General features: G+C 44.9%; 1 protein-coding gene across 1 annotated transcript in view; it reads left to right on the top strand.

Moving 5' to 3' along the window:
* LOC122802816 (protein NPAT) overlaps positions 1 to 23,527 on the top strand; it is a gene marked incomplete in the record, with an annotated part of 1,438,521 nt that overhangs the window by 830,746 nt on the left and 584,248 nt on the right. Inside the window, 1 exon segment of the mRNA XM_044072621.1 lies at positions 1,327 to 3,042. Within this exon segment, the coding sequence (XP_043928556.1) occupies positions 1,327 to 3,042 (1,716 nt within the window).

Raw genomic sequence — 23,527 nt, 5'->3', positions numbered from 1 at the left:
TAGGGAAGTTGGTCATCTTCCATGATCAATTTTTACTTTCTTCCAAAAGTGGTGCAAGAACATGCTCAAGTCATTCTGTCGATTTCCATTGTCATTTTGAAAGATACAAACTGAGTAAAGTACCTTTCAATCTCAAAATGCATGGTCAGTTCAGGTTCTGCTGCAAATGAATGGAAGAGTTATGTAATATAAAATAGCTTGTCATCTCTGTGCTCTATGAAAGTAAGGGTTAGCAACTGCTAAACGTACTGTGTCCAGGTGAATTACTTAATAGCATTATCTTTAATGTATGGCAATTCATCTTTTGGAAAGGGATGCTGTTGAACGCCACTTTACCACTGGTGTGACAGCTTCCAGTGCATGCTTCAAGAATTTTTCCATTGGAGACATCTATGTCAGAGCCTCTTGGTCACGGGTTCACACCTTCACAAAACATTCATTTGAGACATGAGTGCAGGTGTTTGATCTACTTTGATGTTTCAGAACTTTGCCTTGTAAGCTTTTACTATTAGCCATAATTTTAGTCTTACCTCCGTGGAACTTCTACTACTTTAGGATTCTTTCCAGATCTAGATGCACTAAGGATGGTCTGTAACATCCTGTGTAAGAGAGAGATTCTTACTGTGTTATCTGTCTTCTTTGGTGGGTCCCACTTAACTTCTCATTTACCCTCTATCCATTAACTAGTGTTGAAATTCTGTTTAAGTTTGGTAAGTATATATTTATATAGGCATACAGTGTTGGTGCCAAATCTGCTTTGTTTTTCATAATTTGTAGGAAGTGTGTTACCATGCTTGGGGAGCTCTGGAGCTAGGCACATGGAACCTCACTGTGTGCTAGCAGAGGGTGCATATGGGATTTCCAGTGAAGAGTAAGAGAAGACTTGTTCCATGTTTTTCTCGTTTCATTACTTTTTCCTTTTTCTTTTAAGCTTCTTTAATAAATAACTGAATTTTGACACTTGTTTTAAAGTAACAGCCCCTAATCCTGATAGCCTAGTGATTTCCACGTGTGTCAGGAGCAATTAGGCGCCAGAAATGTGGCTGTAGTCAGACCACAATGATTCAAAAGGTAGGAAAGCCTCGTATTTATGGATTTTGTTACATAGGTAATACTTGTATAGGTCTTTTGTTATTTTGAATTAATATTTCAGAAGCTCTGTTTATAATGCCAACCCTTTGGAATATAATTAAGGGAAAACAGCAGCAAATGATGTCTTTAAATTCATATTATCAGTTAATACAATGTGCATATGCTTAATTCTAGCATTTTTGTTGAAATTAAAGTTTGTTCAACTTATGATCAAATTTGTAATCTTTGTTTCAGATACCAGCATAGTAATGTTGGACAGTTCATTTTGTTCCACCAAAAAAGTGTCTCCTGTGACAGTGGGAGATAAAAATAGAGATGTTGAAGTTAACACCACCCCATCCAAAAGTGGCTCAGAATCTGTCATTGGATCCATTGGCAAGCAGGTATGTAGTCTTTTATCCAGTCCGAGCAACTCCCAGGAGTGTTCACAGGCTGAAGAGTCTTCAGACCCTACGTCTGACTGCATCATGCCAAACTACAACCCTAGTACAGAAGGAAAGATAAGTCTTGAAAAACAGTCTTCTGATACATGTTCTGAGAAAACATCCAAGACATGTTCTTTAGCAGAAATAGAAACTGAAGGTGATGTTGACGATCAATGTATTGATGTTCAGAATGCAGTCACTTTGCAGCAGGGACACGCTGTGCAGATAGTCGCAGAGAAAAACAGTTCCAGTTTATCCAAGGAACAGGAAACGTCTCCCTTGGTAGAGAAAACTGAAATAGAAGTCAAGTCCTTTCAGCAAGATGCACCATTGCCTTCATCAGTAGATATGTCCAGCGAAATAGATGAGCCGAATGATACTTCATTGCAAATTGTGAGTGACACAGAGACTGAGATTGCATGTAATATTTTGAAGGAGAATAGAGAAACGTGTCAAAGTGATGAAATGATTTCTGCAACAGTGTTGTCAGTAGAGAAGGCTATTGTTTGCAACTTTGACTCAGGAGTACAGAATGAGACTGAGCCAATAAATGCCAAAATGCCTTTAAGCATGGCAACTGAGCAGAACTTGTGCAGTGTTTCACATTCTGAATATTCTGCCCAGGAAGAATTGTCTGTTGAAATCCAGCCTTCATCCAGCACAGATCCTGAAATGATAATCTCTGAGGAGGATCCTGAAACTTTACATTTTGAAGAGTCCTTTGTTGAGGTAGAAAATAGTCCACCTCAATCACCTTCTAAAGGAGAAACGTCTGGAGGAGCTTCAGTGGACTCAGACTGCATTATTGTTGAAGACTGTTCTGACTGCTGTTCATCTTTAAATGGTGGTGTTCCACAGTCCTCTACATTCCCACATCCCACCACCATAACAGTTTCTGCAGGCAGTGACTCTCTAAGCACTAGGCAAGTGGAGAGTGAGAGTCCTTCCAAATTAGTTTCACTCAGAATCATTACTTCTGACCCAGAAAATTCGAGTGTGGGTGAAATAAAAACAGCAGTTTGTAGTAACAATTCATACAACATTCCTACTATAGTAATGTCCTCTCCTAATAAGACTTCACTGGGCGATGCTTTATCTCATGATGCAAATGTTAAAAGTTCAGATGTAAACACCTCAGAAAAAACAGAAGACACAGCTTCAGCAGTCTCGCATACTGCTCTTCCTGGACCCACCAGTCGCCCAGCAGGTGTACTGTCCTTGCAGTCTGAAAAGTCTAATATTCTGCCAAGCTTGGGTATGGGTATTAGTCCACTGGAGAAAAATATTATTCATGTGGCGCCAGCAGGTAGTACAGTTTTCAGAGAGTCAGATGGCTTCTTTGTTTTGAACTGTGTAACTGATTCAGCATCTCTAAGTGGTGGTTTGCCTAAACCCAGTGGAGTAATGCTGCCTAGTAGTGCTATTGCCAGCTCAGCATCAGCATCACAACAGTTAATGGCAACTCCTCCAAGAAAAAACACTATAGTCACTGCCAGCAACCCAGTAGCTAAAACTTTTTCCCAAGGTGAGTACTACCTACCTATTAATTCTTCATTTTTTTTTTTTTTGTTTTTTTTTTTTGTTTTTTATGTGATGCTAATGTGTGTATTTATTTTAACAACCAGATAAGTGTACTAGTTCAAGGGCACTTTTTTTAAAACTATGAGTCTGGACCATAGGCAAGGCATACATATAAAATATAGAATTGTCATACGTACATTGGCAAAGCATACTTATGAAGTACAGAATTTTTATACATGAATTAAATATTTTTGTACATAAATTAAATGCTAGTTAGTTACAACCTTTTTGATAAAGGTCTAGACAGCACAGTTTCAAAATAAATTATTTTATATGTAGATTAAATAATGTAGAAGTACTGTATGCTGCAGTCAGTCAGTTATGGTCTATTTGTAGTTTTAAAATGTGATGCCAGAGCCATACGTTTTGCAACCTTTAGTCTTGCTGCCTTTTTTGTTAACTTTTTTCCTGTGGGGTATGTATGCCCTTCTTCACCAGTACAGACTGTCATGTTACCTGGAATTTGTGATTGAATGTTGAGCCTGTAACCTTTTTCTGCCATTGTCACATTTCCAAACAGAAGTCTGATATTTTTCATAGAAAAGTTATTGTGTTTGGTGCGTTACACACTTGGCCATCATTTTTTGTTTTATTTGCCAGGTTCTAAGCCAAGACCCACCTCAGTACTGCTTGTGGTATTGAATGTTGAACACAGTGTCAAGCAAGTGCCATAATTTCAGTGTGACCGTTGAAAGACAAACGAGGGAGAATCTGGGCTTGTTTAATGTCTCACAAGATTGAGGTAGTTAAGATTGCACATTGTCTTCTTTTTTCATTCTTAGGCTGATGCAGCAGCAGTACCATGAGAAGGCAAGGGATTTAGAAGGCAGACATCAGATCTGAAGTAGTTTACTTCATTTGATCTTCAGCCTGTGGGAATATGGATCTGTATCAGATCCGAATCGGCAAAGATTACTAGCATCAGCTCCAAGTTCCAGACTCCTCCCCTTACCCATAATACACCTCCCTTGCCTTCCATCCCCAGATCTTGTTTGCCGCAATTTGTGAAACATCATGTCTCTAGAGCTCCAGCTAGCAGGGTGTTTTTGGATTGTAAGTTTCATAAAGTTTTCTGTTTATATAGCCATTTTAGATTAGTATAAGTACCCTTTCTCCCCTCCCATTACTTTGGCATCGTGTGTAGGTTTGTAGTAGTAGTTAGTTAGTGTAGTTTGTCTGTGGTGCCCCTCCACCCCTTTTAGTCAGTCTAGTGTGGTGAGTGGGTTTGTTGTTTATAGGAAGAAAGTTTTTTTGTTTGTTCTCTTGCTTTCTTCTGTAAGCATGGCCAAAAAGCTTATCTTTAAACACCGTACAGAGTGTGGCCATAAGCTCGTCCCAGCGGATGGCCGCACTCTGTGTGTATTATGTTTAGGTGTGGCCTACCTGAATGTTGATTATTCCATTTGTGCGGGGTTCAACCCCCGAGCTTTGAAGGACAGAAAGGCCAAGTTGGCTCTCAAAGGGCTTATTCCTGCCACTGATCCTCCCTCCTCGGCTTCAGTCACTACGGCTGCCTCTCCTGTTTATCTGCCACTGGCCTCCCCTCCCTCCCAGGCTGGGTCTCAAACTCCTGCTTCTAAGCCTGTGGTAGTGGAGCAGAGGAGGGGTGGAGAGCGGGAGAGAGAGTCGAGGACGAAGGAGAAAAGGAAGAGGTCTCCGGACCTCTTGTCACCAAGGAAGTCTTCTCATATCCGTGACTCTCCTCGGCCCCGAGGTTCTCCCCAGAGCCGGAGGAGGCACGCCCAGTCTCCCGGGCCTCAGCTTCCCGATCTGCCCGGGTGGAGTCTATGGCCTCGTCTCGGTCGACCCATTCTCTCTTTGACATGGATCTGGATAAGATGATGAGGCGCTTTATCCGTACACAGATTCAGATGGGGATCTTGCCAGCCCCCCTCCCTCAGGAGGGAGCAGCTCGCTTCCCTTTTTTCAGTCTATTACTCCTTCCCCGATCCGCCCTTCGGCTTCTGAGTTCTCTGATCCGAGGTTGGCCTTGGTCGGGGCTTTGACGGTCCTCGCATCCTCAACGCCAGCAGCTGCCTGGAGCATCTTGGATCCGGCCAGTTTGGCAGTTCGGATCCGTGCCCCTCTTGGAGCCGGAGCCTGGGGGTTGAATCCGAGGGAGTGGAACCTTTACCATCGGCTCCAACATTGTTGGTCCAGGTTCCCTCTCTCGGAGCTTCGGGCACTTAGGGTCCAGCTCCGATTCTGGCATCCGACCCGGAGAGACCGGCCTCCTTATTGGCTTCACAGGAGGTCCACTCTCCTTCAGCGTTTGATGTGGTATAATGGGTCCTCTCCATTGGATCGAGGCCTCTGACCACGCCCTTGGGCCCCACCCAGACCCCCAAGTCTGTGTCTATGGTCCCCGTTGTCCTACTAGAGAGACAGCCCATGCCCGAAGGGCCCTAGATGGTTACCTCAGAAGAACAGATGGCTTGCAAGCACTCCCCAGAGAGCCCCACGGGAGATGTGCCTCTCAAGCATACGTGTAAGAGGAGGCAGTTGGACTCCCCTGAGTTCCTAACCGAGGACACAGACTTAGATGAGGGGGAGGACTCCCCAAGGTCACCTCTTGACGATGTCTTCTTTGGAGACATCATGGAGATCCTGCACCAGCGGGGAGGTTGGTCTTCCCCAAGCTGAAGTACTTGGCCCATGTTACGAGACTACAACATGACCTAGTGAAGGAGCTGGAGGAGACTCCATCCAAGAGCATGTTGCAGGAGGACAAGGCTTCGTTCTCTGTGAAAATGGCCACTTTGAGAGCAGTATCGAATACGTCCATGCGACTCCTTTCCCATGCAACAGAAGGAGCGGCTGGGTCCAGTGTGTCCATGAGGCATAATGCCTGGCTCTTGTGCCAATGTACTGAACACTTTAAGGCGTCCTTTGCCAATGCCTCTCGACTCTGTTTGGTAAGACTGTCAAGGAGACACTAGTCCAGAGTGAGAAGGATGGGAAGACACACTGTCTGCCGTCAGGATCTGCTTCTCTAACCCTCAAAGGTCCTTTTCCCGGAACCAGAGAGGGCAAATGAAGATGTGGTTCCGGAAGTCTCAGTATTCCCGGGACAGTCAGGGCTCATCTCCCCCAGAAGCAGAGGGGGACAGAGTGGATGCCAGCCCAAAGGCCGAGGGGGTCCCCGAAACTTTGGGTCTCGAACCCTCGGACAGACCTGGGCAGCAACCCTGAGGGGTTGCCTGATTGCTCTACTCTGGAGGCAGTCGGGGAAAGATTGTCCTTGCACCCAGCGGCATGGGAGTCCATAACAACTGACCGCTGGGTGCCGCCAATCATATCCAGAGGGTATTCTGTCCCCTTTGTGGGTTCTCCAACACCTCCCAGACGTTCCACCCATGCAGAGGGAGGCAGCAGCACAGGAAATTTCCAAACTGCTAGGAAAAATAGCCATCAAAACTGTCCCCCTAGATCAGTCTGGATCGGGTTTCTACTCCAGGTTCTTTTTGGGGCCAAAGAAAATGGTGGACTTAAGGGCAATTCTGGACCTCTCTACCTTGAACCTGTCAGTGGCCAAAGAAAAGTTCTGAATGGTCAGACTACAGTCCATCATGATGCTGTACCTGCAAGAGAGCATCTGGATATGCTAGTTAGATCTCCAGGATGCTTACTATCACATAAAAATGCACAGAAACTCCAGGAGGTTCCTCCACTTCCAGCTAGGGGGCCAATCATTACCAATTTCGAGCCCCACCCTTTGGTCTCACCACCACCAGGGTGTTTGCCAAAGTAATGACGGTGATAGCAGCTCACCTGAGGCTTCAGGGGATTCAGGTCTATCCGTACCTGGACGATTGGCTCCTCACTGCTCCCACCAGGCATCTACTTTCCCGAACCAGGGACTACTTTGACACTTGTCCTGAATTTGGGTATCACAATCAACACATTGTACAGGTAATAAACTACATTGGTGCCAGGATAGAGACACTCCAGGGCAAAGTGTTCATGACCTCGGAGAGAGTTCAAAACCTCAGGATGCATGTCTCCCTAATTTACCATTCTCATCTTCCGACAGCGGAATCTGTATTGAGGGCCCTATTCTAGATGGCGGCGACCATAACTCTCCTTCCATGTGCCCAACTACACATACAGATTCTTCAGTGAACTTTGGCGGTTCAGTGGTCCCTGTTGGATTTACAACTAATCTATCCTATCCACCTAAGTCAAATGTGTCAGCCATCCTTCATATGGTGGATGAGCTCTCCGGACATTTTGGAGGGACGACCCTTCGTTTCAGCCCCGGCCCAAGCCACAGTGACCATAGATGCCTCCCATCTTGGGTGGGGGGGCATTGTTTGGGCAGGACAGTCCAAGGCCTGTGGGGTCCCCCATAGACACCAGTTTGCATATCAATGTCCTAGAGATGAGGGCGGTTCTTCTAGCGTTGCAGGCCCTTCATGCGTTTCTTCCTCGGGGGACGATTGCTTTTCAGTCAAACAACATGTCGGTAGTGTGGTATATCAACAAACAGGGAGGGACCAGATCTTATCCCCTTTGTCATGAGGCCATGAGTGTGTGGAATGGGCGATCTCCACCGATCGCTTTCTTATCGCAACGCACATTCTGAGACGGTCCAACATTCTAGCGGACAGGCTAAGTCGGACCATTCTGACACCTTACGAGTGGTCTCAAAATCCATCAGTAGCGGAACAGATCTTCAGTGAGTGGGGTCAAACTTGCTGCGTTCTCTTCGCATCTCCTTCCAACGCGAAGTGCAGCAGGTTTTTCTCTTTGAACACCTCACCAGGGTAGTTCCCCGGAGACACTGTAGTTCATGCTTGGCCTCCCGGTCTTCTGTATGCTTACCCCACCAGTCCCTCTCATCCCGAGGTTTCTGCAGAAAGCTTGTTGACTGAGGAGCAAGGTGATCCTCATTGCCCCATTCTGGCTTTGCCTGGTATGGTTTCCCTTCCTTTGGTCTCACCTTTTGGCTTCGCTTTGGATCCTAGATCCCTTTCAGGATCTGATTTCACACCCATCGGGGGTGCTTCATCCGCATCTGGACAGCCTGAAGCTCACAGCTTGGCTGCTCCAGTTCCCGTGATTGCTAGGGACTCTCGGACTTTCCTCCTCAGTTAAGTCTATTTTGGTAGCTGCTCATAAGTCTTCAACCAGAAAGGTTTATCGCAGTAAGTGGAAACGTTTTTCTTTCTGGGCCTCTCAGAGGAGTTTAGATCCTTTCACGGCTCCTGTTTCCGCTATTCTTGATTTCCGAGCTCTTTTCCAGCACGGAGCTAGTTCTTCTACTGTCAAAGTTCAATTGGCTGCCATTTCTCATTTTCATGTGGGTGAGAATTCTGCATCCTTGGCATCTTCTAGACTGTGTAAAGCCTTCATCAAAGGCACCTTTTTGCTATGCCCCCCCAGTCAAAGATCCTGTCCCCCCATGGAACCTTACTATGGTTCTCCAAGCTCTGGTCGCCTTGCCTTTCGAGCCTGCCGCTACTGTTGATATAAAATTTCTGTCGTGGAAAACCACTTTTCTGGTCGCTATTACCTCTGCTAGAAGGGTTTCGGAATTACAGGCCTTGTCCATAAAATTCCCGTACATGATTTTTCGGGTCTACTTCATGTTGTCATAAGCTGACAATATCGAGTCTGATATTGTCGGCAAGACAATATCGAAAGTGAAGAACATCATGCAAGTAAAGGGAACTCTCCGTAAGGGGAGATTTCTGTTTACCTCAATGTAGTGTGGTCTCGAAGTTGGTATATTTAAGTAGGGGAGTGTGGGGGGGCGCAGGGGGGTTTGCCCCCCTGCCTACACCATTTTTTTTTTTTTTTTTTTTTTTACATTATTCAATGTTTTACTTAATCGATCAGTAAAGTTTGACCGTTATTGATTTGATTAAGTAAACTTTCGATAACGTGATATAGACACGATTTTTCATAAAGAGAGTTTCCTTCGAACCAATCCATCCTTTCTTCCTAAGGTGGCATCACCAGTCAATATCAGTCAGACTATAAATTTGTCTTTGTTCTTTCCCAATTTTGCCAACAGGATGGAATACAAACTACACATGTTGGATGTTCACAGACAGTTACGATTCTATTTACACAGGACAAAAAATTTTCATAAATCTGATCAATTGTTTGTTTCGTTCTATAGACCCTTTTTGGGCAAACCTATTTCCAAGGTCACAATAGCTAGATGGATTTTTTCATGCATCCTGCAGGTCTACAAGGTCAAAGGCATGTCTCCTCCAGGTCAGGTTAAAGCTCATTCCACTAGGTCCATGGCTACATCTGGAGCTTTCTGGTCTAGGGTGTCTTTGGATGACGTTTGCTCTGCAGCTACTTGGTCCTCATCTCATACATTTATCTCCCATCATAAATTGGATTTGACATCTAGAAGGAGAGCATCCTTTGGCTCGCGGTGCTCCAGAATATCCTTCCATGAGAGCTACCCAGGAGTTTAGTAGCTGGGGACTCTGTCCTACAGGTTGAAGATCAAATAAAGTAAACAACTTCAGATAAAGAAGTTATGTACTCACCATAACGTTCCATCTGAGTAGTTGTACTTCATTTGTCGTCAGCCATCCCTCCCTCCTTCCCCCGGACCTTTGGCGCATGTTCAGCCTACGGGCTGTAAGTATAGGTCACAGGTATGTTATCAGGTCGGGTTATAAGTGTAAGCTCAGCAAACTTGATCTGGGGATGGAAGGCAAGGGAGGTGTGTTATGGGTAATGGGAGGAGTCTGGAGCTCGGAACTGATGCTAGTAATCTTTGCCGTCTTGGATCCGATACAGATCCGTATGCCCACAGGTTGAAGAGAAATGAAGTGCAACTACTTAGATGGAACGTTTATCACAAAGCACAGCATGAAATGGCTTTATGATTTAATTATGTGGCAAATTCCTCCTTGTCTGGCAAGGAGCCATATTCACAAATGTCCTTCACTGTAGTAGATGATGAGAGATGGCCATACCTTCAGGTTATACAGTTCCTTGGAACCATCTTAGGGCTGTGACTGACTTGCACCTAGGAGGCAGTGTGATGTACCTCGCTGGTGCTTGGTGGTTGCATTCAGGACCAAGGATTCTTATCCTTTGGCCTCTCCCTGAATCCAGTAGAGTTTAATGGCCTAGAGTGATGAAGAATTACTAGGGCCTTTTGTGGTAAGGCTTTTTCTGTGGTCCTCTGTATAATAAAGTATAACATATGGTGGAACGTGGCCTTATTGGCATGGGAATCAACAATTAGGAAACATGGTCTGATGACAAACTCTGATCCTGTTCAGGTTTATTCCATCCCTATACTTTGGCAGGTGCACCCCAAAGCATCTTTGCCGCATTGCCTGACATGGGGGGGGGGGGGAGAAGCCTCTTCATCTGTAGTGTTTCTGCTCAGGGATGTTGTACCTGTATGTGGAAGGGAGTCTCACATACTTTATTTCCGTATGCATGCATCTTCCTGACGAAAGTGGATTGAAATGATCATGCATGCTAATTGACTGTTGTATGATCTGTCTGATCTAATGTAGGTTTCACACACTGAAGCTCCTTTCCATTTGTACCACATGAAGAGTTTCAAACCTTACACAGGGTGGAAAAGAGTATCCTGCTGTCCTTCACTAGGCTTTACATCCTTCAGCTGCTTGTCTTACCTGTTCAGATTGAAGTGTCTGCCCTCCCTGTCTCTTACTCAAGAAGGAGATGATTAAAGACTTTCTGGTATAAAGATAGAGTAGCTGGCACTCCAAAATAGCTTCCCTCCTGAAAAAGAAAAGAAAGAAAAAACAACTGCCAAGGTCAGGTGGAATTGCCATAAGATTGACAGAAGGAGAAAACTGGGAAAGGGATAATAAAGCAATTAGAATGGTGTTACAAAACAATTGGTGTAGTAGACCAAATTGCAAGTCTAACATTGAATTGGAGATCCACAAACAACATAGCACCTGATGAGTAATTGTCAATGGACGAAAAAATAAATCTGATGTACTCTGAAGTATTCAAAATTAGTGATGTTTTGAATAAGTATTTAAGTCCAACAATAAAAGAATGGAGTAAATAAGTTAGGCACTCAGTTGACACTCTAAGATCACCACTTTGCAAAAGGCATCTGTGGATGTGAAAAACAACTGTGCAGGATTAAAGACATTGAAGACATCCAGAGGAAATGAATTGAGATAGAGGACAAATCAAGGAGGGCGATTCATGCTTTGCTGCAATACCAGAGAAAAAGGAGGAAAACAACTGCCTTCAATATATGATGGAGAGCATCAGCAGATGGACAAATGTACCAATATGGGACCTGCAGATAGAAAGAGCTCACAGGATGTTTCTATTGGTGGCAGCAAAAAAAAAAAAAAAAAATGCCCAGACTCATGGTTACTGAATTTCAGTTATATCAGCAAAAAAATCTGTTTTATCCAAGCTTTGGAAGTTGGGGTACAACCTAAAAACTAACCAAGTCAGTCTTCTTAGAGAATGTCCACCTGTCAGCCATACACCAAATGAGGAATAAATTTATTCCGGCCATCAGACCCTGTAAGCAGTTGGAAATGAGGTTTAGACTGTTTTATATTGCTGTCTTCAAAAAAATGTTATTCCTCTGGATCCAAGACCTACAGGAAATAGTTATGGCTTAGGTGGACCTTAGCAAATCCAGCTAGATCAGCAGATGAAACAAGACAATGAGGTCATCCATCACACCCAGGGATCAGGGAAAAAAGGTGAAAGACTCTACCAGATTGCTGGTAAAGCCATTTCCTGTCTTCCAACAACAAATGCAAGAGGAACAGATTAAAATGCGGGAACAAGATAAAAAGCTCTGGAAAATTGCAACCCTTCTGATGTAATGAAACTTGAGGAAAATAGAGGTTCATCAGACTTAAAAAAAATACTTGTTTCCAAATAAAGTATTCTGAAGTGTCTGTTAATGGTTAGTTTTCCATCATGAGTTCTTTCTGTCTGTTTTTAGCATTTTACTGCATACAGTGGGAAGGGGGTAGGAAGCATATAAGAGGAAGACTTTCTTGCTTAAATATTTTATGTATTTTTAAAAACTTTAAGCTTAATGATGGGGGGAATGGGGGGATTATTTCACACAGGGAAAATTGCTAGGCTAGGCACGCATGTCTTGTACAGAAAAATGGGATCACGTGACATATGACAACAGGGTAAGGAGAGTGAGGAAGTGATGATCTTGTGGCACCACTTACACTACTTATTAAGAACCACACTAAGGCACAGAATATAAAAGGAGAGGACATGTTGAAGCCTCAACTAAAAGAGAAAGAAGAGTGCCAGTGGGTTAGCTGACAAAATTAACATGACAGAGAATTGTATGCTGTATAATAAAAAGATGCATACTTTCCCCCTGCAGGAGACATGCCTAACAAATAATGAGCATGAGTTCATTAAGTTGAGGAAAAGACAACAGTTTTATGATTGATTAAGGGACAAAAGAAAAAGAGGAGTGCTAGAGTCTACAATGAAGGATCCAAAGCTAGAAGAGGAAAGAGAGGATTAGCAAGATAGGTGAGAAATTATTTCTCCAAGAGGTATTTCTCCAAGAGGTGCTAAGGATAATAGTAATGGGAGATTGGAATGTGGTAGGAAAAAGAAAACCCAGCAGATGCTTCAGGAGATCACAGAAAGCCGAAGATAACTTTCATCATATAATCTGATGTCAGTTTTCATTCTGTCCTCAACTGATGGGCTCGAATCCAGCTCTGCCATTGCTAAAGCTCATAGCACCCAAAAACTCTCAAACTTCTCCTTTGCCACAATGCACCAACCACAATTACCTCAGATCTTGTTTACCACTTCAGGCAAAAGAGGTGATCTTCATTCTGTTTCTCGAGCATTCTTCAGATAATTGTTATATATTTTCCATTCCTTAAAAATATTTCCTATTACTGTCCTTTACTCTCATTTATAAATTTCTTGTTGTTTTTTGCAATTTCTAACACTTTTTTCTGTTTCTCGTACATTTTTGTACCTCTTAGATACTATTGTTAGTATCTTCTTCCCCCCTATATCACTTGTAGTTTTGTTTTGTTTTTTTTTTAACCATTGTTGGTATTTCATTCCTTTTCTCTCTTTTCCTAGCTGAAAACAAAAACTTCTTTTCTTCACTGTTTTTATTTTAGTGATAATGGATTTTTTGATTGGTGATGGGGGGGGGGTAAACTAGCAGGATTTATAAAATGAAGTTTGGGCACAAACTGCCACTTTCCGATGCTCACACACTGTTTCTATTGTTTAGGTCCTCTCCATTTACAAGAGGACTGCTATATATGTCATAGTGCATTAGTAGAATGCAAGAATAAGCTAATACTGCAGAATCTTCTTCCTTCTTCATTTGGAGAGTTCTTCCTCTAAGATTAAGGTGACAAGAACTGCATATACCTCTTCTCCGAAGCCATCTTGCTTTGGACTCCTCAAGAAAGATGTCTCATAAGGAACCAGTTTCATCCCTGGATCCAAAAATGGCTAAAATACAAGATCCTGCAAAGGAAAAAGTTTCAGATCCAATGCCTCCTAAGTTAGATCTGATGAAGGCAAAGCTATCGGATCCAATGCAGTCTAAACCAGACTTTCAAACTCCTAAGTTATTGCCTGGAACAAAGTACTCCCCATCACTAGATCTGGTCCCTGACAAGAGTACCTTCTCCTTTTTTTTTAGAAAGATCCAAGTTTCTGTCAAGATACTCTACTAGTTCTTCCAGAAGCCTTACAGAAGAAGAAGTGAAGATTCTCTTGGCGCTGAGCCATATTGGTGTTCCTTCGACTCCTACACCTCTTGGTAAGGAGATCCATATGTCTACTACTCCCCAATACAGATTCCTCCTCTGACTCCTGTTGCTTCAGAGTTTGTGGATCTGAGTCATCTGGATCCTTCTGGCCTGGATCCGAGGATAACTTTGTCCTCTGATCCAAGATTTTCTCTGAGGACTCCCATCGCATCGGATCCGGAGTGCTTCCAGAGCCGTAGTCTACCTGTCGGATCAGAGGTGTTGCATCCGACTCTGAAGCTCTTGGAGCCATCTCTGCACCTCGGCGCCTCAGCACTGGACAGCTCAGCTTGTCTTCCTGGATCTGACATCCTATCTCTCTCTCTGAGCCACTCTGCCTTTGAGGCTACTAGGAGAGTATTTTCTGCCTCAACAGTTCTGACGGATCCATCCCGATCCTAAGTCTTCTATCATGATGTCTCAGCATTCAGAGCCTCACCATCTCCTTCCACGGGGACATTCAGTACCAAAACCCCAGGCTCCTGCCCAGGAAATTGGTATCTCCTCTTCTGATAACTCACCTGAGCACCCCACTGAGAAGAGGATGTGTAAGGGGAAGAAGACTCCACAGAGAATTCCATCACAGAAAACACAAATTTCAGTGAGGGCAAAGAGTCCCCACAATCAGCTCCTGAGGATGCCTCCTTTGGAGACGTCAGAGAAATCCTTAAAGAGTTGGTTGGATGTCCTGCATTTGAGGAATCTGTTCTCCTGGAGGCTTTTGGTACTGGACCTTCTACATCCTGGGTGACTCCACCCACTGATGAGCTCATTGACTTGATGTCATGACGGCCTGGAAGGACCCTGACACCATAGAGCCCATTCCCCGCAGACCAGATAGGGTAATGGCACCACCTGCAGATAGGCAGTTTTTGGAGAAACAGAGTTCCTGTTGATGCGATGGCCATTGTGGCGGCCACCAAGAAGAAACTAGTCGAAGAAAGTTCCTCTGTCCATCCCACCAACAGGGAGCCCCAGGCGATGGACAGATGTGGGAAGCATGTCTATGCTTCAGCGACATTCACATTGTGGTCTCTGAACTATTTGGCACACTTTACTAGGCTGCAGAGGGATTTGATCAGGGAGTTGTCAAATACCCTCTCAGGTGCTGTTTCTGATTAAGTTCAGGCATCTGTTGTTTCCCAGCTGACGACCCTGCAGTCCATATCCAGTTCATCCTTGAGCTTGATCTCACATGTAGTGAAAGGAGCCCCAAGAGCAGTGGGTTCAGGTGTTTCCATAAGAAGACACATCTGGATGTGCTTCTGTGAGTTTGTGGAGCCTTTCAAGTCTTCTTTCATCAGTGCTGCTTTTAAAGGACCATCTGTGTTCGGCCCCAAAGTTAGACACTTTTTCCCGGTGAGAAAAAGATGGAAAGACCCTGTCTGCTGTGGGAGTGCAATTTTTGACTCCTCAATGAACCTTTTCCAGGAATCAGCGAGGTGGTCGAAAAATGTGGTTCAAAAAGTCTCTGGGTCCTTTTTCAAGACGCATATGGAGTAGGTTCCCCCAGAGGCAGAGGAGGGAACTCTAATGGATGAACACGCCCCCGTGGCAGAGGTGGCCCGCAGAACCAAAGTACCAGAGAATCATTCTTGACAAACCCTACCAGCGCTCCTGAAAGGAGGCCCGATTGTCCACATCTGGAGACAGTCGGGGGATGATTATCCCTGCATCAGAGAGCCTGGCTAGATATAACAACAGATATTTGGGTGCAGAAGATTATTTCCAGAGGCTGTATAATGCCCTTTTCCCTTTCACCTCCAATCTCAAGAAAAATCCCTGATGTTCTACCCAATCAGAGGGAACAAGCAGCAATCCAAATACAAAAGCTGCTAGAAAACAAATACTCATCCATGAGGTCCCACCAGAGCAGATGGAATCCAGAATTTATTCAAGGTTCTTTTTGGTGCCAAAGAAAACTGGGGACTGGAGGCCATTTCTGGATCTCTCTCCAAACTAAACAAGACAGTTAGAAGAACCAAGTTTCGGATGGTCACAGTTCTTTCCATTTTCCCCCTTCTTGGCAAGGGTGACTGGATGTGCTTTGTATACCTTCAGCACACATACTGTCATATAAAGATGAACAGACAATCCAGAATGTACTTATGCTTCTGGCTGAAGCCAGTCATTATCAATTCAGAGTACTGGCCTTTGGACTCAGCACAGCTCCCAGGGTGTTTACCAAATGCATGGCAGTTGCAGCTCACCTGAGACTGCAAGGATTTTGAGTGTTTCCATATCTAAACGACTGGCATATTAGTGCTCCGACCAGGCATCAACTCACATGTGCTAGAGCCAGGTTCTCTAGACTTGGTGTGTTCTGGGGGTAACCATAAACTGTGACAAATCTCATCAGCAGCCAACTCAGAGTTTATAGGAGCAATTCCCAATACAAAACAACCATTGTTTCCCTTCCATTGCTAAGAGTTTAAACTATATGATTCCAAGTTAAAAAGATAATCTGCAGCACCTCAATTTCAGCCTGTCTGGTCTGTCAGGCCCTGGAATCAATAGCAGCAGCAGCAGTAATGTTAGTATTTCTTTATGAGAATTCTTCAATGGATGTTAGCTGCTCAGTGGTCAATTCTTTATCAGCCTGTTCCTTACCAGATGAGACTCACTCACATCTGCAAGAGAGATCTCAAGTGGTGGATTCATTCAGACCAGGTTCTACAAGATCGTCCGTTCATTCCCCTTCAGCCCAAGGCCATAATGACCACGTGCATTTACCAGCTAGGGTGGGGGAAGACAGTTCAAGGCACCTGGTCCCCCGTGGAGACCAATTTGCATATAAATGCCCCAGAGATGAGAGCAGTGCTGTTAGCATTGCAGGCATTTCAGAATGCTCTCCCAGTGGGGACAGTTGCAGTGCAGTCAGACAACATGTTGGTTGTCTGGTACATCAGCAAGCAGGAACTAAATCCTACCCACTGTGTCAAGAAGCTCTGAGTGTGGCAGCAGATGGTCTCTTCCAACAACTTTCTTTTAGCAATGCACATTCCAGGGAAGTCCAGTGTGAAAGCAGACAAATTGAGCAGGTACATTCTTCTACCTTCTGAATGGTCCCGCAACAAAAAGATTGCAAACACGATCTTCCATCAGTGGGGCCAGCCTTGCTGAGATCTATTCGTTTCACCTCTGAACAACAAATGCAGCAACTACTTTGCCCTAATCCCCCCCCCCATAGGGGGGATCCCCAAGGGGCACACTACTTAACAACTGGCCCCCCGGTCTCCTTTATGCATATCCTCCCACTCCATTAATTCCCAGATTTCTTCAGAAAGTTACAAGATTGAAGAACAAGGTCATCCTCGTTGCCCTGTATTGGCCTCAACAAATTTGATTTTCCTTTCTTTGGCCTCACCTGATTCAACCACCTTGGTTTCTGGGTCCAACTCCAGACCTCCTGTCTCATCCAACAGACATGATGCATCTAGACATAGTAAACCTCAGGCTGTCTGCCTGGTTTCTCCATTGCCATTAGTAGCCAGACAGTCTATGCAGTCTTCTTCTGTCCGTCATATTCTTTTGTCCTCCCATAAACCTTCCACCTGGAAATTGTACTCCAGCAAATGGAAGCAATTTGTTTTTTGGGCTCAGAAATGAAATATTGAACCTTTTATAGCCTCTATTCATAATATTTTGGCATTTTTAGCACATCTTTTTGAAGTTGGAGCTAGTTTTTCTGCTGTTAAAGTACAATTAGCAGCGATTTCAAATTTTCATGTTGGATTAAATGGTTCTTCTGTAGCGTCCCATAAGTTGAGCGAAACATTTTTGAAAAGTGCTCTACTCTTAAGGCCCCCCTTTTAAAGATCCTACTCTGCCTTGGGACCTAAACCTGCCGCTGCAGTCTCTTACACAGTCTCCATTTGAGCTTACAGCTCCATGCGAACTCGAGTCTCTTTCATGGAGAACAATTTTCTTAGTAACCGTTACCTCTGCCAGAAGATCCAAGCATTGTGCTCAAAATTTCCGTACTTGATTTTCCATAAAGACGGAGTTACCTTGCATACCAACCTGTCATTTCTTTCAAAAGTGGTTTCAGAATCAAGTGTAGTAATTTGCCAGTATTTGTTCCCAAGTTTTCTAGCAAAGGAGAATACGTGTTATATTTATTAGATACCATTCATAGACAGTTGCAGTTTTACTTACAGAGGACCAAAAACATCAGAAATTCTGACTAGTTATTTGTTTCATATGCAGAACCAACATTGGGTAAACCAGTTACCAAAGTTACTCTATGTAGATGGATAACAAATTGCATTTCCTTTTGTGTATAACAAATTGGACATTGCTCTGATAAAACCTGTTTGAGCTCATTCCACCAGATCCTTGCCAACTTCCTCAGTTTTTCAATCCATTGTGTCAATGGATGGTATTTGTGTGGCAGCTACTTGGGCTACTCCCCATACCTTTATTATTTTTTACAAATTAGATCTGGTCTATAGAAGAAGGGCATCTTTTGGTTCTGTGGTGCTCGGGAATATCCTTCTTGGAGACAGCCCTGAAACTTGGGTAACTGGGAACTGTGTCCTATCAGATGAGGACAGAATGAAAATTGACAACAATCAGATAAGGACGTTATGTACTCACCATAACATTCCATCTGTGTTGTCCATTTTCATTCTTCCTCATCTTCCCTCCCACCAACCCCCATCCTTCAGGCTGCTGGAAGAATGAGTGTTTAGAGGACCTATATGTCCTTCTTATTTACATAAACTCCAGATATAGCTTCTCCATAAAGATTTCCATCCTTTACTTTCTATTAAGGCAGCAAACAAGATCTGAGGTAATTTGGGCTGGAGGAGTAGAGATGGCGAAGGTGGATGAGTTTAAATACTTGGGGTCAGTAGTTCAGAGTAACTGTGAGTGTGGAAGAGAGGTGAAGAAGAGAGTACAGGCAGGATGGAGTGGGTGGAAAAGAGTGCCAGGAGTTATTTGTGACAGACGAGTACCTGTACGAGTGAAAGGGAAGGTCTACAAGAGGGTAGTGAGACCAGCTCTGTTATATGGGTTGGAGACAGTGGCATTGACAAAAAGGCAGGAGTTTGAGCTGGATGTGGCAGAATTAAAGATGTTGAGATTTGCACTGGGTGTGACTAGGGTGGACAGGATTAGGAATAAGTATATTAGGGGGTCAGCCCAGGTTGGAAGGTTTGGAGACAAAGCCAGAGAGGCAAGATTATGTTGGTTTGGACATGTGCTGAGGAGGGATGCTAAGTATATTGAGAAAAAGATGCAAAGGATGAAGCTACCAGGTAACAGGAAAAGAGGAAGGCGTAAGATGAGGTTTATGGATGTGGTGAGAGAGAACATGCAGGTGGTAGGTGTGACAGAGCAAGATGCAGAGGACAGGAAGAAATGGAAACAGGTGATCTGCTGTGGCGACCCCTAACGGGAACAGCCAAAAGAAGATGATGACATTGTGGGTAAGAGAGAAGCTCAAGAGTGCTTTGTTGCCATGAGCTTTAGCAACAGCAGAGTCTGATCCGAGGAATTGGATCCAAACCCATCAGTTGAGGAAGAATGAAAATGGCAACACAGATGGAACATTATGATGAGTACATAACTTTTTTCCCTTTCTTTGTATCTGCCAAACTTTGGATGGTGTTTGTGTTTCACTGTTGCAGTCCTAACTAATGGGATTTCCTGCAGTAGAAGCCCTTGGCTGGCCCAACTACCAGAGAATTTCCTCCTCCTCTAGGAGCCGGCAGGAGCCCTGACTGATGTCAAGACATCCGGGTATTAAGGGAGCCAGCGGTGAGATAACTTCAGATGTTGTTCCATATCACTGTAGCAGTATTCCTTACTAAACTGATTCCCTGCCAGGGGTAGCCCAACATCTGGCCAGTATACCAAAGCCTTAAGTTTTTATAGACATCGTACGTCACATGTATGCTTTCCACTCAGAGCGTAGAGCATAAAGGTGACATATGGATGCATATACCGCAGAACTTCTTTGCCACCAGTCCAAATGCCATCTTTGCTTGTCGGTCTGAACTTTCCTCCTCCTGTACTGGTTACCAAGCCATTTTTCAGATAAGTGCCCCATTAGAGTTTTGTCTTTTTTACTTTTTTGGGTTTGTGAGTTTACATGTCATCCAGAAAGGGAAAATGTCATTGTGGGAGGCAGATTCCCCATAAGGATTGTCACTAATAGTGTCTCTTGTTTGGGTGCTTCTCATGACCATATGAAGTGTTCTGTTTGCCAAGCATTTGTTCCCAAGACCCTACATAGTCGTCACTGTTCCTTGTGTATTTATCTAGCGAACCAAAGTTTTAAATTGTTGACGCAGAATGCTTTCATGGAATCTTCCTGTCACGAAGGTCAGTCGGCTGCCAAGAAGAAGGCCAAAAGAGCTAGGTCTGACTCTGCTGCTGTCCCGCCTCCCCTGGACATCTCTGAAGGCTGGTGAAAGGCCAGAGGATCGCCTGGTTGTTCCATCTGATTCCATTGCCATGACAGTTTTGGAGGCCGGCATGGACGTCTTCGGAGGCTGTTCAGACGTGCATTCTGAAAGTTGAGGGGGAACCTTGGCTGATAGTTTTCAGAGGGTCTCAGGGGGATTCTGAAAGATACTTGTATGGGAGGAGATCCCTTCATTGGTTGATTGTAGACAAGTGTCGGAACCTCCTAGGGTGGTTAAGACAGACGTCTCTCAAAAAAATAAACAAAAAACTAAGCATATTTCACCCACTCCTAAGGCTGTCCAGCATGAATGGGAAGGATTGTACCCAGGGGTTATTTAATCCATTGATGGTCTTGAGCCTCCCAAAAAGTTTCTGGCCCTGCTCCCCCTTGGTTCTCTACTCTACTTAGCAAGCCCAGAGAGGAGGACTCCTCTGAGGACATGGATTTTGGGGAAGAGTCTTCTGGCATATTCCTCTCGGATCTCTCCTCACTTGAATTACTGTATTAGCTCAGACTCTCCTTTTGAAGAACTCTTTTGGGGATACTATTTCTCATATGGTGGAGTACTTTAAATGGGACAGCTCTCAGGTTTCTGACATTCAAAAAAAAAAGATACGAGGTCCTCCAGATGGAGACCCCAGCTGTCCCTTCTGTCTTGGCTGACCTTTTAGGTACCTTTTCAGCAGCGTCTGTGGCAACTGATTCTTAGCCTCCAGCCCCCAAGAAACTTTACAGGTTTTACAAGGTGCCTGATGAGTTTGTTTCTCTGCAGATGTCCTTCTACTGACCCTTCTGTGGTGTCTGTCTCTTCTGACAAGCCTCAAAAGTTTTGCCTTGTACTAAACTGGTTCCTTCAGATAAGGACAGTAGGGCCATGGAATGGCTGGGGAAGAAAGTACATACTACTGCCACCTTGGCCTTTCAGGCTATTAATTACCAGACATATTGCAACAGTTTGTTGCATTACATGAATAATCACCCTAAGCATCAAATCATGGTATTGTGAAGGGACAGTATATACACTTGGCCAGAATGATTTCTGATTATGACCAGTATGAGCTTGAAAGCCACCATTTGGCAGATATGTTTCTGGCCTGAAGGTACCCAGCTCAACTTTTCTGTTCAATTAGTTCAAACATAGCACAAAAAAAGGAAGGCGCTATCGTACCTTTATTAAAAACATCATCTGATGTTGTAAATCTTTATTCATTCCTTACTGATAGGACTTTGGTTCCATCCTCTGAACCGACACGGCCATTTCCCATGACTATACCTGCTTTGGCGCAATCTCTGGCCACGGGTGCCAATAGCTTCTGTGGCTTCACAGACTATGACCTCTGCTCCTAAAGTCTAATATCTCCCAAGAACCAGATACTCTCCAACATACAACCATTTTTGGGGCATCAGTTTAGCCCTTTTCTTGAAAGACCTGATTCTCCTTCAGCAGCCTCCTTTAGATCCACCAGGAGCCTTTCTGAACTAGATGTAGTGCGGGTTGTGGACCAGCTTCCGGCAGCTAGGGGATTGCCCACTCCAGCTAGACTTTCTGTCTCCTTTGGCTCGGAATCCTTCACAGCATATTCTCCTGTTTATCCTCCTCCGGCCTCTACCCAGGCTCAGTGATTTTGGTACCGATGTCAACCCCGATGCATACTGTCTCGGCCCCTACTGCGGATTTTTCCCTGTCTGTACCGACCACTCTTGCTGCATCGGCTCTGTTGGAGCCTGTGCACTCTCGGAGCAGTGTTTGGACTGTCGGCAGCTTGATACCTAGCCCGGCACCTATTTTTTTGCTGGCGCCGGTTATGTCCACGGCTTCCAGTCCTCTCGGAGTTCCTCACCTGGAGGTGGGTTCCTCAGGACTGGTTGTGACCCTGGTTCTGAGGTTGTCCTTCTCTGTTCCGGGTTCCCATCCCTCCTCGGGCAGGCCTTCTTTCCAGGTGATGCAGAGGGTTCTTGCCTCCGCGGGCTCACAGCATCAAGGACATCGGCACCAGAACCCCCCCTCTAGCATGCAGCTGTCCCAACCCCCTACTTCGGGATGCCAGGCATGGGAGCTGCAAGACCTCCCTTTGAAGGGAACCCTTTCTCCGGAGTCGTCCTCATAAGATCCCACTGGGGGAGCCACCCCTGAAGAAACTGTGCAAGAGGAAGCACCTTGATTCCCCTGAGGAATCTATCACTGAGGACACCGATTGTGATGAGGGAGAGGGGTCCCCATGGTCTCCCCCAGACGAGGTCTCATTTAGAGACATTCTCTAAATCCTCAAGCAGCAGGGAGACTAGAAGTCCTCTAACCCTTCTTCTGAGGAATCGGTGTTCTTGCAGGCCTTCTGTGCCCTGCCATCTACTTCCTGGGTGACCCCACCTGCGGATGAGCTTATTAAGCTGATCGTGCAGCGTACCTGGAAGGCCGCGGGCAATGTAGAGCCTGTCCTCTGGAGACCAGACAAAATTCTATCCACCCCTGAAGACCAGCTCCACTGGTCCAAGCAGTTGACGGGTGATTCCATGGTCGGGGCATGGCCACCAAGAGGGAACTGGCAGAAGGTAGTTCCACTGTCCATCCTCCGAACAGGGAGTCTCGAGCCATGGACAGACTAGGGAAGTGGACCTATGCTTCAGCGACCTTTGCCATTTGCTCGTTGAACTATCTGACACACTTAACTCGCCTCCAAAAAGACCTAATCTCTGAAATGTCTTCTTCTTTGGTGGGGGGTACTGCCTCATGAGGTGCGTGACACTGTTTCCAAGCAGCTAGCTACCCTTGAATCTATCTTGAACTCCTCGTTGCGTTTGATATCTCACACCACCAAGGGGGAACTCGAGCTGCCGCATCAGGCATTATGAGACATAATGCTTGGATGTGGTTGTGTGATTTCGCAGACCCCTTTAAATCTTGCTTCGTCAACGTGCCTTTCGATTCTGCACATTTTGGTCCCAAAGTACGAGACACACTAGCACGAAATGAGAAAGACTGAAACCTTGTCTGCTGTGGGCATATGCTTTTCCACCCCCCAGAGGTCTTACTCCAGGAACCAGAAGGGGGGAAAATGTGGTTCAGAAAATACCAAGGATTTTTTCGTGACACTCAAGGTGAGCAATTCCCTCGGGGCAGAGGGGGCAACTCGTATAGAAGACACCTGTTTCAGGGTAGAGGGAGTCCATATAACCAGGGCGCTGGAGATTCCTTCTCCGGGCGGCCCTACCAAAGCTCCTGAGGAGCGGTCCAATTGTTTTCTTCTGGAAGC

Source organism: Protopterus annectens, chromosome 5.part0 (genome assembly GCF_019279795.1).
Source record: "Protopterus annectens isolate FY-2018-M chromosome 5.part0, PAN1.0, whole genome shotgun sequence".
NCBI lineage: Eukaryota > Metazoa > Chordata > Ceratodontiformes > Protopteridae > Protopterus > Protopterus annectens.
This window is presented reverse-complemented; position numbering and strand designations above follow the sequence as displayed.